At 34.9% G+C, this 20654-nt stretch overlaps 1 protein-coding gene across 5 annotated transcripts in view; it reads right to left on the reverse strand.

The window, feature by feature from the left end:
• RyR (Ryanodine receptor) overlaps window positions 1–20654 on the reverse strand; it is a 127474-nt gene that overhangs the window by 5480 nt on the left and 101340 nt on the right. For all 5 annotated transcript variants that reach the window (XM_087357335.1, XM_087357330.1, XM_087357331.1 and 2 more), the window contains 20 exons: window positions 20288–20519; window positions 19746–19834; window positions 18163–18332; window positions 17173–17318; window positions 16278–16348; window positions 16028–16093; window positions 14502–14581; window positions 13115–13276; window positions 11785–11941; window positions 10912–11111; window positions 10564–10767; window positions 9627–9818; window positions 8452–8604; window positions 7503–7629; window positions 6463–6582; window positions 5848–6123; window positions 4742–4872; window positions 3266–3424; window positions 2302–2362; window positions 882–1028 (listed from right to left, as the gene is read on the reverse strand). In XM_087357335.1, coding sequence (XP_087213461.1) covers window positions 882–1028; window positions 2302–2362; window positions 3266–3424; window positions 4742–4872; window positions 5848–6123; window positions 6463–6582; window positions 7503–7629; window positions 8452–8604; window positions 9627–9818; window positions 10564–10767; window positions 10912–11111; window positions 11785–11941; window positions 13115–13276; window positions 14502–14581; window positions 16028–16093; window positions 16278–16348; window positions 17173–17318; window positions 18163–18332; window positions 19746–19834; window positions 20288–20519 — 2943 coding nt within the window. The remainder of the gene's footprint in view (window positions 1–881; window positions 1029–2301; window positions 2363–3265; window positions 3425–4741; window positions 4873–5847; window positions 6124–6462; window positions 6583–7502; window positions 7630–8451; window positions 8605–9626; window positions 9819–10563; window positions 10768–10911; window positions 11112–11784; window positions 11942–13114; window positions 13277–14501; window positions 14582–16027; window positions 16094–16277; window positions 16349–17172; window positions 17319–18162; window positions 18333–19745; window positions 19835–20287; window positions 20520–20654) is intronic.

The following is a 20654-nucleotide window of genomic DNA, read 5'->3' on the forward strand; positions in this document are numbered from 1 at the left end:
ATGTGTATGTGCATACACAAATGTGTAGTGTGTGTAATGTGTGCAAACATGCATATGTGTATGCATGAGTCCATTAAAAAGAAGCAATTCTATTTATTCACTTATTTTCACATGCATCTGAAGTATGGTTTAATTTTATGTCGTATAAAGGAAAGCTGTCCCACTACACAGCATGGAGGTACTTGTGAGGAGAGGAGGTACAGCTACTTCTTATTCTGAACCTTGGTACTTGATGAGGATAAGTGGCCAGCAACATACCCTGGCTAGCCTTTAAGCAGCAACTCTCTAATGAACTAGATAACTTTCCAATAGCTTGCATGTATATAAGTGAAAGGTGTGCACCATAAAAAATTATATAGAAAAGATGGAACAAAACAGAGAAATTCATAACCTCAAAAACATCAATGGTTGGATCTCCATAATCAGTTTTGCAGAATGATTTTAAAAGAAGTGTAGTGAACAAAGGAATTAAACTGTATAATTGATTACCAAATCAAACAAGCAAATTAGAGAAAATTCAACATTCCAAGAGGGAGCAGAGATCATTTGTAATACACCACATAGTCTACTTTATAGATGAATTAACTATTCATTAGTAGCATGCGATGCTCTGCTCTCTTTATATTGGAAGGACTACTTATTTTCTTTTGTATTATGTTGTGTCTGATTAGAATTAGTTGAAACCTTGAATTCATGCAAATTTAGGACCATGTACCTTACTGATGTGTCCTGTGTCAGTAGTTTGACCACAATAGATAAATGACTCACTGACAAAAGAATGAATAAATGAAAGAGAAGGTGTTTGCCAAAACACTATATACCAACATATAAGAGACCAATGCCACATATTAGACAGCAGCCACAAAAACTTAAGATCTTACCTGTTTCCCATTGTGGGTTACTGACTGTAAAATAGTGCGTAGCGTCTTGAAACCTACAGCAACATCAAGTAAATGAGCTGCAAAGAAGAAATTATTGAAGTTTCCAAGGATGGAGAATATGAAATACCATAAACTGTACAGGAAAGCCTGAAAACAGAGAATAAAAAATTTATTGCCTATAGTTATAATAGGATGTTATGTATGTTACAAGATAAATCAAGCTCCCTTTCATAACATTTAACTATTACAATAAATGTCAATAATTTCTGTGAAAATGTAAGTTAAATACATCTGTAAACAGAAGATCCAAATACATTCCAAAATTTAGATAATATGGAAATAGGACAATTGTTTGTATTATATTTATATTTGAGCAGGACCAGCCTTAGGAGTGGATGAACTGGACAGCTGCCGAGGGTGCAAGATGAAGGAGGTGCCAAACTGGCTGACATTTTGCAAAAAGTTATTAATAGTGTACTTTTTTTCTTTTAACCAAGCAAAGCAAAATATGAATATCATTATGTTGTACGTGCATGTTTAATTTTAAGGTAATTCTTGCTGTGTCCATTCCTGAGAAGTGACACATAATCTTCTGTACTTAAACAGTAATCTGTTGAGCTGATGCTTTTGTCTGTCATTCCATGTGTACGAAGTTGTGAGATTATACTGACAAAGTCATACAAACTTCTTCTTGACTGTAAGGTAAAGAATTCTATACTGATTGGTATGATTCCAGCTGTTTCTTGTGATGGCACCTTGCATACAAACCTTTATATCTATATAAATTTTCATGATTTCTTGTAAAAAAATGTATGTTTAGGTGATATGAATTATCTCAAGACTGGATGAGGAAGGAAAACAAGAAGGCACTATCATGACTACTACTTCTTGAACTGGTATTAATACAAGATTGCTGTCTTCTGGGTTACTGTGCCATGTAGTCTGTTAGATTTCCACCTCCCCCTTTTCAGCGCCCTGGGCCTGTGTTCGATTTCACTCTCCAACCAATTCCTGATGTCCTGTATCTCACTGGACAGACTCCCTGAGTCCCTCAAATAGGGCTGGTTCTTGGACCTCTCTCTCTCCTTTCTCTCCATCTCTCTCACACACCCCAAGACACGCCCATGCAATCCTATGGTCCCCACCCACATTTGATTTGACACCAGCTCCCATTGGCTAGGATCATGATACTCCGGTTACTGTCTGGTCCCTATGAACCTAGCCCTTTCCACTAGATTGGCACATTCATCATCCTGATGACAGAGACAATATGACCTCTGAAATGTTGGTGGAAATCTATCAGACTACACAGTGCAATAACCAAGAAGACAGCCATCTTCAGACTCACTGCTGTGACAACCTGAAATCCTACATGTACAAGAAAAGATATCACATACAATATACTGTTACCTGCACTTACATTGTCTGTGATTGTGACACCCGACTTCCATACTTGATACCTCCAGTCAATATTTATGATACTACATAAAAATAAAACAAAGAGCACACAAATTAATACAAAAATTCAATCTTGACCTTTTGTCATAATTTGATGGTTGTAGGCTGTCTTTCTGCTTGAGTCAAGTTACTTTAACAGTGTTTGAAATTTTACTAGATAAAAGTAGAAAACAGTTTGCTTATTTAACAACACACATATGGTAGTATATTTAAAACAAAGTTTTGTGACAATTTTCAGGCATTCATTTTGAAATGTTGAAACCATTTTATATAATATAGGAGTTCTTAACCTCTTCAACCAAGGACCTACGATAAGTTTGGGAGTTAGCTTCACAACCCATGATTCAGTTTTGAATTAACAGTGCATTTACTTTTAATAACGTTACTCTTCTCTGCAAATTAAGTATATTATTGTTATTAAAATATAATTTATGATTACAAAATTAGGTACTTATACAAAACAAAATGATTAATACTTAATTTATAAGTTTGTAGTACACAGCAGTTTAGAAAAGCACAAATATTATTGGAAGAACAGTAGAACACTAGAACAGATGTCAGTATATTAATTTGAACCTTGGCTGTGCACAAGCTCTTAAAGTTCTTCGAACTAAGATTGTAAATTTGAAAGGCTGGGTTTTAAATTATTCTCTGGTTTCAGTCAGCTATGAAGCTTTGTTTTCATGGAGGTAAATGTTTAAAAACCTGCTTCACATAAATAGGTTGTAGAAAAGTGAAGTAAAACTTCAGGAGTTTCATTTCCCAGAATTGGTTTTTCTTTTTTCACTTTGGTCCAGAACACACTCAGTGTTTCTCCTTGTTTTTGAAAAGTGTCTCATCATTTTGGATCTCAATAAGCTGCTTTCGAAGGCTGGCAATACTTGAAATTTCATCAGCCAGAAAACAAAAAATGCTTTCGTACTTACAAATGCAAAAAGCCACTTCCTGTCTCTTCCTCTTGAGCACTGAAAGATGTTTTCTCCATTCCCAGCATGTTACTGATTGAGTCAAAATCGTAAGTCTCGCTGTACTTTTGGCGTACCTTCTTCTTCACAAATTTATCCCAGTAGTTGACAGGGAATGACCTGAATTAATGAAGTAAATATATTTGTCAAATACTCATACACAGAAGACAAAAAATATTTTTAAAACCACTGAACCTTGCATATTGTAAAATACTGTCATATCACTGTAGATTGTAACTAAAATTCATTCTATATACAGGATGTTAACACTGCTCATGAACCAAAAGTAAGAGGAATGAAAACTAAACACATTTGAACATGTTATATGATCAAGTACATAATTCATGCCAGTTGAGTTTCCAAATCTTTCCATCTGAAGCACTACACAAATAGTTGTCAAAATTGTGCCTAAAGTAGAAAAAGCTAAGTGTGTGTGGTGGTTTCTTAAGTCAGGGTCTGCACTTACAATGCAAAGGAGATTTCGTATGGTGTCTGGAAGCAGACTGCTGACAAAAATGTTAATTTACAGTGCTGTAAACAGTTTGATCCGACTGACTGCATTTGTAAAGGAAAAAGACCTGGAAGATGACCAGTCACTGAAGCCTGGGTGGATACAGTTCACGTGGCTATCATTCGTAGTCCATGTAAATCAACTAGGAATTCTGCCTGACAATTAAACATGCCACATACAACAGTGCAAAGAATTCTGTGGAATCATTTAAAAGTTATAAGTACCAACTGTTATAACATGTAACTGCCCAAGACAAAGACGTTCGCTACACATTTTGCTCCCACTTTATTTTTTCTAGGTTTAAAACAACAGACTTTTTACAGTTAAAATTTTCTTCAGTGATCAAGTCACGGTCCATTTTATTAGGTAATGTTAATTAACATAACCTTGATCAGACATACTCAAATGCATTTAGCTTGATTCTTGTGCCTTTTGGTTCATGAGCAATGTTACATTAAAATGCTACTCATTGAATATATTCACTCTGCATTATCTTGATTTGGACTGGGGAAATGGAGCACAAATTAATGATCCTTTTAAAAATAAGGACTAGTATAATGAAATATCAAGCAGTTATGAAGGTGTTCTTTGTTGATTCTGGACTGGAAAAATTAGTGGTAGAATATATGACAAGTCAAAATAAACACTTCAAAAATACATTTGCATGTAAAAAACTTCATCATATTTTACTCACGGCCAAAACAGAAGTTTAAAAAAAATATATAAATTTTGTAGTACATAAATGTCTTAAGCTGCTGTATAAAGCATTTTTAAAAGTTAAATATATTCTATTATAAGCTAAGATTATATCTGTATATAGTTGTTAATATTAGTTTCTAATGACTTTCTTCTCTAGTCATCAGTAATTCACAATTCACCCCCTAACTCAATGATAGTGTGTAGTATGACATCAAACTAATACTCACTTTGCTGATATGACTAGCTTATCCCAGTGTGACTTGATATCATCATCCTCTGGTTGTTCTGCTATGTATAAACCATCAAATTCCAGTCGCCTTGCTATCTCCTTCTCCCGCTTAAATATAGCCAGTGGCACCTATATAGCAGTTTACATATCAAAAATATGGAAATCATACTTACTGTATATACATGTATATATAAATACATATGCCATAATCATATATGAAGGAACTTCACAATTTACATTCTTCACCAAATAATATTGGGGCAACCTCCAGGTTTCTTAAATGGTAGGAAATTTCTCTGCTCCATGGAGTTAGTTATAAACATATACTTATATTATTATTATTATTATTTACAAGTTCCAGAAATCCAATAGTGGATATAGAACACGTCACAAACTCAAGTATAAAAGCATAAAATACATACATTAAAGAATTACATCTAGACAAGCATCGTACTAAATACAAAACAATATAACTAGTATTTTTTATTGTAATAGTTATATAATTCATGCTTCACACTGCATGATCACAAATCTGATGTAATGTGGGCCTTGCTATGAAAAAGGCCCCTATCTGCTGTGACTCAATGATGTCACTTCTCTGTGTTCAGTCTTGCCACAGTGACTGATTTTTATTTGTAGAGATCTTGTATGATGCAGAGAATCAATTGTCTTAAGAATGTTGGAAAATGATTTGTTCTTGTAGTACTGCCGCAAGTAATTCCAACTCATTTATCTTTTGATGACATTCTGGTACATTTTAAAGCTAAAAGTTTTTTCAAAATGTTAAAAGATTCCATCATAAATATCTGTGTTACAAATATTTTAAACACGAATATGCAGAAAGGCTTAGTGAAATATACAAATTCTAAGCACAAAACCATATAAATTAGGCATCAGGGCAACATGTACAGTATCTACATAGCTAAATGTTACAGAACAAGGCCAAACAAAATTTCATTTAGCTATTACAGACATCGGCTGGCCAGAGTCATCTGCCAAAGTTTGCTTATCATTCATGAAGCACATACATACAATCTGTCTAGTTCAATGCAGAGCACCATAAATTACTGTTCTACTGATTTGTGGACAAAATTCTAAGCTCACCTTGAGATGATAGTAAGCAATAAGCATGGCCAAAGACACGAGAGTATGTAACGCTGCCATCAACCTCATAACATGGGCCATGTAGAAGAAATCTTCATCAACATGAACAAGTTCTATAGGATCTTCCACATCATCATCTCCTCCACCTTCCTCTCCACTCAGAATTTCTGTTGAATTAACTTCAGCGGACAATTCTTCCATCAGATCAGCTAATTCTTCTCCACCAGAGCCATTGCCATTGTCATCGCCATCACCATCCTCACCAAGAGTTGTTACCTAATTTAAATTACAAATGCAATAAAAGCTGTAATACTTAGCACATAGTATGTTCCTACATTAAAGATGAATTATAAATAATCTAAAAATACATCAACAAAGTAATAAATAAATAAATAGATTTTTACAATATAAAATAATTATAAGCAGAAGTATACCCATTCTTATATTGATTATAGATTCCAAAATTACAAGACTCTCAGAGCTGGGCGAAGAATTTGAAAGAAGAAATGGACAGAACTGGATTACCCCATGTTCTGAAGATCTGATTCCAAACAGATGCCCTACTGTAAAGTAAACCGCCTCTCGTAACACTAAGAAAATATAAAAGTTACAAACCTTATAGAACAGAAGAATGAAGTTGATGCAGAAAGCCAGTACTAAAGCCACGTACTTCAGGTTGTAGAAATTCCGAGCCAGAAAACTAACAGCCCTTGCTGTGTACTCATTGAAGTTAATCTAAAACCAGTGACCATTAGTTTTAAAATGTCTTTAACCTGTATGGTATAGAAACTTAAATTACTTGCACAACCTCACAGTCGGATTAAAATGGAATTTAAATGCCTGACGCACAGACAGTCATAAATTGTATTTGTTGCATTTTAAGCTAGAATCTTAAAAATAATATTAGGTTAATAAGAACAAATTCATTTCTCTGTATTCAAGATTTAAAAATAATCAGTCTTTATGTGCACACAATAGTTTATGCTTCTTCATGAATATTATGATTATTTTTGCATATTTCAATTATGTATTCTTCAAAATATTGACAAATTAATTGATTTGGAGTATGAGAAACTTTTGGGGACACCTATACCACAGCTTAAAATATGACATAATATATGTAGTCATAAATGCTCATCTTTTCTCACTCCCTGTTGATTCTGACAGCTCTAATTAACATAGAAGTCCATAACATAGACTCTTATTTATTCTTAAAATTCTTTATTGGTTTTATGAGAAACAGTTCATATCATACACTGGCTACAAATGAAAAAGAAACAGTAGCCTACATCTGAAGCCAAAGATGTAGCAGACACATCACAACTGTTTTCATGAATAAACCAGTCTTGCCTTCAGACAAAAACCCAGAGTGGCAACAAACTGGCTCCTATATGACGTAAATTGTTAATTCATACATAAACCTGAAACCTGAACATCCAGAAAAGAACGGAGTTGTGAATGTTACACAAGATAATTATAATCCATACTTGAGTAATATTATTCAAACTAAAACATCACAAAAAGTACATCTGACAAGCAAGTCTGAGACTACTGCAATGTAACTTGTAAGAGAGCATCTTGTACGTATGAGACTGCCAATAAGTTATCTGCGAATTTTATAATTGTGCACAAAGACCAATCAATATGGAAACTACCTGAGACACAGCAGATGGTTCCACGACGACTTCTTGCTTTGTTTCTGCCTCCACTGCTGCCATTACCGCCTGCTGCTGAGCTGCTGCTTCAGCTGTTGCGGCTGCAGCTTTACGAGCCGCGTCACCCCTGCAAAATTGAAACCGAGCAAAATTTAGTATCAGTAATGGCACGTGTTATTAATGTATCAAACAGTGCAACAGCCTACATGAAGCCATCATATCAGTCCTGAGTCTACAAGTTATTCATCTATAATCTGGAAGAAAGTGGTCAAAATGTGTATGAATACATTACATTACTGCACACATTTGCTTCACTCTTATGCATGTGAAGTGGGCTTCCAGCACAAGAGTTTATTTTATCCTTTTTTATGTTTTCCTTCTCCTCTTGTTACTATAGGCTGTACCTACACATAATTAGTGTGACCTGAAATCTCCAACCACTTCAGTACCCTGAGAACAAGGACAAAGATGATTCTTGAACCGTTAGTGTTTTCACCTTTCAACGACCTGACGTATCTGGTAGCCTGAGAAGAATTAATTATACAAATAATTTTCCTACCTGCTTCTCTGAATGCAAACAGTTATTAGCATCATCACAACTGTAGCAGTCTAGGCCTATTTACCCTTACTATTATGTAGTATCATCAAGTTACGACTCAGAAGTATATGCTTGCTTCATTTTACACTTGGTTGCAGAGACAATGTTCTGCATTTTGTTACTATCAATTATCAGATATAGCCAGTCACTATTTTCCCTTCCGAATGCAGCACAGTTGTACAAATATTTTATATACTTTCCGAAGCAAAATTATTAGAACGGTACAACCACGTGCAGTTCTACAGTTGCAAGTTATGACCAATGTTTCAGAGAAAAAAAATACAAAGTCACACAAGAAATATAATTATGTACTGTAACAAAATGAATATGAAATTTTATATCTTAACTAACCCGAGTAGGTCGACCAAGGACATCGGTGGTTCTCCTTCAGATCCCTCAGGCTTCAGATGCTCCTCTCCCCCTTCTTCTGGGGTAGACTCCCCACCTTCTTCCAAACTTGACTGTGGTGATGGTGGAGCACTTTCATGGGGAGCCATGTGAAACCTGACAAACAACTGTACTATTATGTCTGTCACTATCATCATTATCATTATCGCTGCCATCACAATATCAAGACAAAAACAAAATAAGACTGAAGAATCATTCACTGGTATAGTCACACTATACAAAAGAAGAAACCAATGATGTAGTGCAAAAGATATGTTGTGCAAGTGAAGAAGTATAACAAAAATCACTGCTTTTGAACGGAATTTACCTTTTCCTGAACATAAGCTAAGATATTTGTCACTCCCAGGCTTCTTCTCAAACATTAGGAAGACACAACAAATAATTAAAAATTGTGAAGTAATGTGGAAAATAATAACAGTCATCTAAAAATCAGAAATTACAAAAAAATTGAATTTTTCCCAGTAATTTTTTGTGGCGGCATTTTCTTGCGCTTGTTATGTTTGAAACCGGCACTTCACAGTTCTTCAACTCACCACCATGTGCGAGAGGCACCACTGTCAATGATATTTTACTGCTAGCGGAAAGTAGCTTCTTTGCGTCTGTCTAATGAGTGGATCGCGTAAGTTGTGAGATTTTTTTGTGGTTTTTAGATGATGAAGATAATAGGATACCAGATTTTAGAAGTTTTTTATTTCTCAAACTGTGAATAATTTGTTGAAAAACACAAAAGAATTGACATCTGAAGAAGTGAAATTGTCAGATGAAGAAGCTGTTGAGGTATATCTCGAATGTAGATAATGATGCTCCAGTAGTCCTCCAACTCACAGACGGAAAATAGTTGGCATCGTAATGCATCCTAATAGAGGCAGTAATACTGATGACAATAATAAAAAAGTGTTAAATGAAGGGGAAATAATTTCAAATGATAAATGCACCAGCTTCACAGAATAACTAATCTGTGGACTGAAACAGTAAAGTTTCATATCTCAACAGCATATATCAGTGTAAAAAATACAAGGAGTTTTGCAAAAAAGAAAAGTCTAATCATATGATTTTGTTCTGTGATTTTCCAGTGATTTCTGTAAATGAAAGGTTTTTTTTTTTGTACACAAACTTACTGCCCATTGTCCTCCTTGGTTATATCAAGTCCAAATGCCTGTAACTGTGTTGGTGAAGAAGCTTCATCAGGTGTTGCTGGTAATGCTGGTAACACTCGTAATGGACCTATTTTTCCCTCCATTTTCACTTCTTCCACTGGTTCTTCTACTTGTGGACCTCGCATCAGTGACATCAGAACTCCCACAAAGTACCTGAAATGAAACGCAAGAAAACTATGAACCTGTGTCTATCAACTGCATTGTAACAATATTTCCATAAATCAGTGCTGATGTAGTTATCAATTGCATAGTTCCTTGACTCTGTCTATAGTTCTATTTAATTTTTCATAAGTGCTAGAAATTCAAAGACACTACCATAAAGGTCAAAATCTGAAGTATTCTTACATTACATTAAACTTGATAATTTTTAAAATTAATGTAGAAAAATAAAAATACACAACTAAGAGCATGTCACAGAATTTTTCTTCTGTCAGGAATATTTTATAAAGTAATAATGGATCTTAAATTTAATACATACTGTAAACAAGTTTTATGGGTCACCACATATACTTCTGTATATATTTGTTAGAAAAGTGTGATTAATCAATCCGATGTCTAAAATATATTTAATTTGCACCATACACAGAGAACACATCTAGTATTATTCCTTGAAGACGCACTAAATACTGCAAAGCTTGTCTCAGCAGTATGCTAAGTTGAGTGTCCCACACATAATACCTGGATGGAATTAAATGTGTCTTTTCGTATTACCTTTAGTAATATAGTCATATTCTGATAACAAATTAAGATATGACAATGCAACCAAGAGTACTGCAAAGTTGTAAGAACATATTACTCATCATTAGTATAAAACCATTGCTTGGTAATGTAAAAGAAATAAAGATTAATTTAAGCTATAATAATTATGAATAATTTCTATTACAGTATGTATTCTTACCGTATGACAATTGAGATACCAAATCCAGAATAGTAGAAAGCATAGAAGATCATCTTGAAAAAGGCAATGAAGATTTCTGGTATTGTCATCTGCTGCAGCTCAGTGATCTTTGCTTTTATATGTGATGGAGACAACATTGTTATACAAAAGTACAGAGCATCCTTCGTAGCTTGGATGCCTCGTTGGATGGGATCCCTAGCGGCTCTAGAATAAGAGCAAATGAAGTGTTAATAATTCATAAGAAAAATGAATTTCCATGTTTCCTCATTCTTTCTCTCAATCATGCCATTTGCTAACTGGATTATTTAATTTAATTTCCAGAAACAGAGCACACAACAACGAGCTCACCGTTCTTCATCCTCTTCAGTCATGTAACTGTATGAAGCTTCCCTTGCCTTTCCTCCTCCAGAGCTTTCCACCACGGCCATCAATCCACTGGCGTGCGTCATTTCAAAAATGGCATCTTCACAGAAATTGACAAATGCCTCCAACTTTTCTTTGTCACCTCCCTCAGTAACAATGGAGTAGAAGAATGCTCGCTTTGATTCCTGTGTGGAAACAATCATATTAAGTAAATGCCTGTATAATTAATTACCCAGACTACTGTGATGTCAGGACAGAATGCACTGAGACGCAACTGTACATTTCAGTAAGAATTGTGCGTAAGGAAATCGTAGCAGTAATTAGCAGATTTGTTTGTCGCTCTCAGGATGACACATACAAAACCAAGACATCATTGATGTGATATTGTTTTGAATGTGCATAGTCAATCTGAGAATAAAAGTGATTATAAAAATTATAGCTTTTATGAGTAACTAAGCCATGCCTTTGACCATTATCAGTATCACACAAAACATTTGTTACAAGATTTCAGTGCAAAGGTAAAGAGAAGAGATATTGTAAAACTGACAATTGGAAGTGAGGGTACCATGGAAATCTGATCAGCTTGGTTTTGAAGCAAAAAATAAATGTTAAATGGTCAGAAGGAAATCGGATGTTAAATCATTCTTTTTCTATTCTTTCTTCATTCTACGTCTGTATCCTTGAAAATAAATACACAATTGTAAGTGTCACCTCTCTGTTTAAGAATGACATAATAAAGATACAGTGAAGAGTGGAGGTAATGATCTATACCAACTGCTTTATCTACGGGGAAAGATCTCCCTTGTACTCACTGGATAGGAGGCCCTGTTAAAATTGAAGTAAAGAGATTAGTCATACCTTAATTTGTGGCTTTTCCCATTGTTCAATGTTGGATTCCTTGATTTCAAAGTACACCCTTTCTATCCTCTTGCCACCACCAAGAATTTCAATACGTCCTAAGAATGGTTCAAAATAGTTGAGGACACTGCCAGCAGTTTCTAAGAATCTGGCCAACCTGACACATAAATGAATGTTGATGTAAGGCACCAATATCACAAATTTTCATTAATTCTGTTGGTAGTATGAAGAAAATATATTTGTCAAAAGTGTAGCATCAGTTTATTTTGAACAGAAACCGTATTTTTAATTCATAATTCTTTGGAGGACAGGGCCAGTCACATAGTCACTGAATAGGCCATTTGATAAATTTGTTATTAACAGGAGCTCTGTAAACTAGCTAAGTATTTTAAAATTTGTGACCAAATTGATTTTAAATGTTTTTAAGGCAATACTGGGATACTGGGGGATACTGGAAATTACCCGTTCTTCAAGTGCTTAAGCACTGTGGGTCCCAACTTTTTCGTTGGCTTGATCTATAGACATTCGGTAGGACTCCTTGGATGAGGGATCGGCCCGTCGCAAGACCTCTACTCGTACACAGGACAGCACAACACAGAAAAACGCAGACAAACATCCATGGCTTGAGTGGGATTCGAACCCACGGTCCCAGCAACCAAGCGGCACAAGGCCCACGCCTCAGACCGCGCGGCCGCCTTTCAAGGCAATACAGAATATAAAAGGAGTGTGATAGATTTCTAAATAAGAAATAAATAATGCATGTGTATATTAACTTAACCAATTAAGTTGGGAGACAGCTTTCAGTAAATACCTACCAGGTGGGGACCATTCGTGCAATTGCAATCAAGAAATTGAAACCAATTTAAAATGACCCCCACTTTCACAACTCAGCATTTTCAACACTTTTTATATATAATTTATTAAATTTTAATTCGAAATTTAGTGTACTACATGTATTTGTAACATGTAAGGTAATTTCAGCAAGAACATGCTGTCTCATCTTACTTTCTGGTTTTGCCTCATTGAGTTACCTCCATTTGTAAAGTATTCAGAGGAATATGTTCACGGAAAAATTATTTAGATATAATGTTCTTCATCAAACCACCCACATTCATGAACTACTCAGGATTCTACTTACTTACATTTTAATAGGCATACATCTGGATTTATCATGAATTAAGCACAATTTGAGGTTTTAATGTCAGCGAGTCTGAAGATGTCTATCTTCTGGGTTGTTGTTACCGAATTTTGAATGTAAAATAATACAATGCCATTCACAAAATATTTTCTGTTAACTTCTACAAATGTCAGGAATAGAGTGCAGCATTACCTTGGCTCATTAGGCATATGCTCAGACAAATTAGTTAGTAGTACAGCAAGGTTGAAGCCAATTTCCTTGGCAGGATCATGGAACCTATCTGTAAATTCCACATAATCTATCTTCCCATCATGGTTTGTGTCACAACACATCAACAAGAAGTTGATCTCTTCACTGCAAATACAAAAAACAATGTTTATTTATTAATATATGAAAATATCTCTGTGTGTGCATGTCTGTGCATGTGCGCACATGTGTGTGTGTGTGTATAGAGTCAGAACAGTGACTGTAAAAATAAGGATACTAAGAACTTTGGTTTTACAACTTCTGTAATAATGTTTCTTCTAAAGGCTGTTAAAAAGTAATCAGTTTGTGCTTCTCTACTTTGCATTTATGTGCATCACAGAGCATAATAAGCATAAAACGCGAACCAGACCCAGTTTTAACTTGTGTCATATGTGAATACAGGATTTAAATTCCCATACTGCATTGCTGCTCAGGGCTGAACGGTTTAGTAGTATCCTAGCAATGCATGGGCAATAAAGGTAAAGAATCTTCTGTCAGAATTTTAAAAATAACATTTTTTCTCAAATAAATACAAATATAAGCACATTTGTTCCTTATATTTGTTTTTGTCTTTGATACATGATCTGTAAAATATTTCACAAAAACATTTCAGGAATCTTCTAACATTTAGCAAACCCATGGGTAAAATAATTCAACAGTGTGTATCATTAAGGTAAATCTCCGTCACCCTTTATTTTTGTTTAATGACTGACAAGTTTCTTGTGGATATGTTTTTGAGGCAACCTGTGGAGAATTTAAAAAATTACCTTATGTTTTATTGTATGGGCATCTGAAAACAGACATTCTAATTCTCTTCCACTTTCTGCCCTACATATAATTTAGGACATAAAATAATCTTGCTTTAATATTTTTGAGGCACTCTGCCAAATTTTATTAATTCAATAATCCTATTATGGTTAATGGAATAAGTGAGCAGAAACTTAAATCCTTTTGTATTCCACTTTTCACACTAATTTATTTTTCAACTATCACTTCAATTTGCAAGAAGTGAAAACTCTCTAAAATTCTGTTGTATCTTATTTTACAGCTGGTTTAATAATGTTCTATACAAGAACCAGTGTATATGTATACACTTTATTATTTACACAATAATATTTTAAAGTCACTTATAAGTGAAAGATTGCATAAAAATATAATTTACATATAAATATGTAACTGCAATAAAGACTTCAATAACAGACTGAAATAACAGATAGTGATGAAACTTTCTCCAGAAGTTTGGCCAAATGATATAGAAGACTTATTATTCAGAATATGCCTCAACATTATAAACTACAGTAAGTATTGGAACATTGGTGCAGACATAACTTACGGAGTATAGCTCTTTTGTTGTTCCATTTTTTCTCTGAAATCCTTTGGCAGAACCCATCCATCATGGTTAATGTCAATTTCCTAGAATAAAATATTATACTAAATAAAGCAACAAACATTTCGTTATACATATTACATACAAAAACACTGTTTCACATTCATTAAAATGTAAAATATATGACATATACAATAATTTCCTTTATTTAGTATTACATAATACGAAAATTAAAGTCAGTACAGCAAATTCCTTATTATTTGTGTATGGATTATCTGGTTTGCAGGATTTCTTTTACATAAATGCAGACATGTATAAACTAGCTTCAATATCGTTCTGTGCCACGTTGCCCAGTTCAGTGGGGAGAAGGTAGGTTGGCTACACAAGGTAATGGCCAGACAATACCTTTCTCTTCAGTGTTTTACAGTCAGTATTGGTGGTGGGTTGGGATGGTTTATTCCAATGGTCATGGTGGTGGAGAAGTGGAATGCTACAGGTGTGCATGTTTTCTGCAAAATATTAGTGGTTTGCAATTGCTTCTGCTACAATGTACTGACTTGACTAGTTAACAATTATGGTTAATACTTGTGGATCATAAGTAAGATACGTAAGTTTTGAGGTTTTCACAGCGGTGAGTATGAAGATTTCTGTCTTCTGGGTTGTTGCGCTGTGTCGACTAGTCGATGTTTACCAACGTTTCAGAGGTCATACTGCCTCCAACAACCCAGAAGACAGAAATCTTCATAAGTAAGATGGTAGAAAATCATAAGAAATTTGTACTGACAGAAAACAAAGCTTGAATTAATTTAAAAAATTGAGGATGAAGAATTTGTGACAGAATTAGCCAAAGATTATGGCATAGGGGTTGAGTGATTGCGTCCATGAAATTACATTACCAGCATGAGCTCAGAACTCTTGCTGATCAAGATAACAACATAACAGTATTAAGGAATAAAATAATGGAACTGGATATGGTGTATCTCTGGTATGCTCTTCCATAAATCGTGTAATGCTAATTCAACCATGGAGAAAACTTCTTTCAGATGTAGAAAAGCATGATTTGTAAAGTACTTGTAACAAAGAAATCAGTAAGTCCAAAATTCTTGATATGGCGTGTGTCTAAAAGCATTGACAAAGATAATGTTGAAGAATGACTACAAAGTGACGTATGTGAACTGGCCTTCCAGCACTTGACAGACAGACAGACAGACATATCTGTGCTGTGAAACAAGAGTGTGAACAAGAGGGTCCAAAGGGTAAGAGTGAAATGATCTCTGCCGTGAGGAGTCTAACCAGTTCACAAATACAAATGGAACATTACAAACTATTTCCCAAAATAAATATCAATTATGCAAAGAAAGTAAAGTAATTTGTGAAGTTTTGCAAAACTGCAATAAAAGCACCAAACGAAATATTTTGGGTTACCATTTTCTTTTAATGTTCATGCATCTTCTATCCAAAATTAGTCTGGGTAACTGGAAGTTTGAGCATGAATAACTGAATTATGCAGCTTATAATATTAGATTACACACCTGGAAGCTAGTTGATGACGTCAGATCTTTCAACTTCAAGAACATGTCAAAGTATTTCAGGATCAACTGTAAGAGACAGTACAAATGTGATTTTAAATTATGAGAGTGTAAAACACATTATAATACTCTAATTCTGTACTTCAAAATGTATTCCTGCATTCAATACATTACATTTAATGCCCCTCAAACTTTCACTATAACTGTGCACTTCATGTAAGAAAACAATATCCATACTCATCTAAAGACTCACCTCGACATTAGATGCTGACTCCACTAACGTGTCCACCATCTGCTTTCCAATGGTGCCATTCACAACATTGCCTGAAAATGAAAAATAAAAGTTGAATAATTTTGTTTTAAGCACACACAAAGTGAAGGAACTAGGAACAGCCAATCATCTGTCTTCATTCAAGAACCCCTGTCACCTTCAAAAGAAAAAGTGTATGTGGGGGGGGGGGGGGGGGGGGGAGTTACTGCTGGTAAAGATAATGGGACCTCCTGAATGAAGACAGATGACTGGCTATTCCTAGAGAGCCATCACTGGGTCGCTCTGACACCAAGTTCCAGATGCAGTGACTCTTGAGTGAATGGTTTCAAAATTGGTTTATCCACAAACCCCATTGGTCAAAGATCATACAAGAAGGGGCACCAATCATGTATATAAGCAAGCAGTAGTCACATATCATGATACCCTGATGATCGAGGCAGAGAAGGTCTCTAAAATGTTGAACTATGGCCAAGAATTTGGAGTATGCAATGCACTAAAAATAATCCTTAATATAGGGTGCTGTATTACAAGCCAACTCAAACACTGGATCTTATAAATCCTTGTACCTGTCTAATACTATTTCAGCTCCCACATATCATCACCTGCAAGATATTCAGTTCAGTTCTCTTATGAATCAGATAAAACGTACATTCCAAACAGTTCTTTCCTAATGTGAAAGGATGTCTGAAAAGTTTGGTGCTTCTCATGAAATAAGCTTCCTCTTGTTATAATTTAACATATACAACAGTTTTCTTTCATGTCTCATTTTCTGAATTTATCATGTCCTCTATTTATTGTGCATATTCAAGTTTATTAAGTCCTTGTTCTCATATTTGTTACAAACATTTTATTATAATTTTATCACAGATATCTGTACCTTCAAGCATGGACAGCATCATAGTGATCATGTCCTTCTGAAGATTGAGAAGTTCTTTCAGCAAGTCAACCTGACTTGAATGTTTCGATAGTTTGTCCTGCATGTGAGAGAACAGAAACAAGAAACCTCCAACAGCATCCCACAACCTGCAAAAAGAAACAGAGCATAAAGAAGAATATGGTTTATAAATAGATTCTGTAATTGGAGTGTGTGAAGGAAATCTTTCAGACATATAATTTAGTGACAGTGGTAATAAAATTGGTGAAAATAAAGACTCTGATTACAAAAACAGCACATCAGACAGTGAATTGAATGATGGGTTAGAAAGGGACTCGAGTTGTTAGTTTCTGGGATGACATTACAGGGCAAATAAAAAATCTGGCCCCTGGGTCTCTGCTAATCGCATGACAGCCACAACAAATATCACCAAAATAGTCTGTGTATATGCACTTGTACAAATAATTCATGCTAATCATTATCAAACAGAAACAAGGGATTTAAATCTACCATCAGGGTTGCCAACAAGATATTAACTTTGGGTCTAAGTGGTTTACCAGTACGCTACATGATGCGCAGTGCAAGCTGAATGAAGGATCATTTACATGATCACATAAATGTTAGATAGATCATTCTACTTTATGTTGTAAAAGCACGATAAACTATTCCTTTCACAAATATCATAATGAACGCATAATGTACCACTTTTCTATGTAAAATAATAAAAGTTATTTAAAAATGCCTTTCATTATAATCACATTTAATTAATGTATATGTAAGTACGTCTGTGTGCGCGTGCGTGTGAGACTTCATATTCTCACAGCAGTGAGAATGCAGGGTGGTGATGAAGTCTCTGAAACATCAATAGATTTCTACCAAACTAAATGGTGCAAGATCTGAGACAGCAGTTATCTTCATCACAAATATAATTTGTCAGTCCACGAAAGTTCATTACACCGAGATTTTACTGTAATAATGCCCTCTTTACTTTACCTTGAGTGGGCTAATGCTTGTTGATTCTGAGTACAAGGACCCTGGATTACTTCAGTAAGTGTGTTAAATACTTGACTTGCTACACCAATAGCTTTGAAGAAATTGGCTTTACCAGCTGGATCAATAATCTCCTTACTAGAATAATGCCAATAGAAGTCCATGATAGATTCCTGTAACATGTATAACACAGCTGATAAAATTGTACAAGGTACATTGTGCATGATAAAACAGAAATACACTTGAAAATTTTCCTAGCAGATTGAACTCCTGCCATGTCTTGAAGTCTATGGTGGGTCTTCAAAGGTTAACTGTTAACTTTCACATATGTGAACTAAATTTAATGGCCTGTATGTACCATGTAGTGGAGAATAATAGTCTTCAGGCTGGCAGTTTATAGTGACAGGTGTGTTGTTTACTTTGCTTGTCCTTCATAAATATGTTTATAAAAAATATACTGCATGGATTCTTGTAGACACATGACGAACTAATGTATAGCACTTGGAAACAAACAAGGACAAAGCTGATGGTATTCATGGTTATAAGAATTTATGGACTTGTAGCTACAAGTCTACATGGCATTACAGTTTATCTTCACTGTCATGAGAACTTTAAGTCTAAAAAGTAACATTAATGTTGTTATTATTTTTATTATTTCATGAAAGAATCTGCTATGGTTTTGATTGTAAATACGTATGTAAAGAGAATGCAGAAAATACTGAAGTCTCTGCAGATTTAACTAATAAGAAATATCTGAAACTGTCCAACACCAATTCGTCAAAGGCCTTGAAAGTTCTAGTCAACAGACGTTTGCATCTTAGGTTAGTTTGGAAGACAGAAAACAGGAGATTCAGAGAAAAACTAATTAGACCTACTTTCCTTCAATATGGATGGTGAAGTTAGCAAAAACTAATTAATAACTGCATAACTAAAATGTCTTTTCTGTACATAACTTATACTAGTACAGATTTTCATGACATTAAATTGGTCAGATGTATCCTCAGGAAAAGGTTCATAAAGAACGTATACATTTTGAGACAAAATTTCACATGCCTAACTCTATAAAATAAAAGTTGCATATTTCTTTAAGATCAGTTACTGCACAGAATTGGAGAATATAACGAACAGTGCTACTATGCCACTCTTACTTCAGAAGTTCATATGGATGCCACGCAGATATTACTGACATACTAAGATGGGATGGTCACTAGTAGCACGAGGTCCATGCCAAGATCCATAAAATATACCGAGATAACCCTTTAAACAGAACTCAAGCTCTGAAAATTTCTGTATACTTTTATCTGAATCAGAGCACTACGTTGAACTAGAGTCTGACAAAAGTCAGCACAGTGACCACTCAGAATCAGGCAGAAAATCCAACAGAATGTAATCAACATGACACTGAATAAAGCTATTTTCATCCTATATATAATGGAAGGGCACAGTAAAATAGACATATCAGCAAATATAATATAAATGATAACCTACAGAACAAATAAGATGGTACACCTCTTCATACAGTTACTACAGGAAAACATATAGAAAATGTTTTCATATTTCCTTTGAGAGCAACAAATGGACCATACCTGAAGTCTCAGCAAGTAATCAACTGTGCAGATAACAACATTAACTGTAGTCGTGTTTCCAGCCTGTGTTCTTAGGTAATTCTGCCACTCTGTCAACATACAAATACAAATATTCATGGCATTCAGATATTCACAACTTTTATTCACATAACACTTTACAGAATACTTATTGTACTAGTTATCAGTGTATTAAAAGATTAATCAGGTAGTATTTCCTAAGAATTTTACTTAAAACATTTTAGAATCAGGTACCTGAGGTCCCCTACAACAAAGAAATCCAGACCACAGTAAGATATGTCGCTATTCTTTGGAAAGCTGAGTATACGATCGACTTTTCAAAGAATTTCCTGTGCCAAGGAGTAAATGAGAATGGGTGAGAGACTGAGTAAGACATGTCATATGCCTGTACAGACTGTAATACCAGTATAAACAAAACAGTTGTTTTTAAAACAAATGTGATGTAAAATAGGTCCCATGACTGGGGGATTTACATATCCATCATTTAAAGGTTAGTACAAAATGAAGGCTACAAATAAACTTACCAAGATTATGACCTTCACAGGTCAGTTGAATGAACCTGAAAAGAGCACAGGTAAATTCGGCATCGTGCATGTTCTTCTCTCCAGCTGCTCCTTCCGAACCCACACCCAATCCCTCTGCCTTGGTATTGCGCTCAAAGGCGTCCAGATCGAGCACACTGCAAGAATTCATGAGACCAGCAATGGAAGTGAAGAAGCCAACATCTTTCTTTTCTTTGAGGTGATTCAGCATTCCCTGAAAGAAGCATAGATACTTGGTTATGCAAAAGAAAAGTGCTGATATTACAGGAGTCTGCAATGCAATTTGGTATGCATGTCTAAACTGACAGATTGCCTTAAAGGGTCATGCTAAAACAGTTTGTATGAAGCT

This window comes from Zootermopsis nevadensis, unplaced genomic scaffold, assembly GCF_977971745.1.
Source record: "Zootermopsis nevadensis isolate Lab colony 2312 unplaced genomic scaffold, Znev_1.0 Znev_ptg000002l, whole genome shotgun sequence".
Taxonomy (NCBI): domain Eukaryota; kingdom Metazoa; phylum Arthropoda; class Insecta; order Blattodea; family Termopsidae; genus Zootermopsis; species Zootermopsis nevadensis.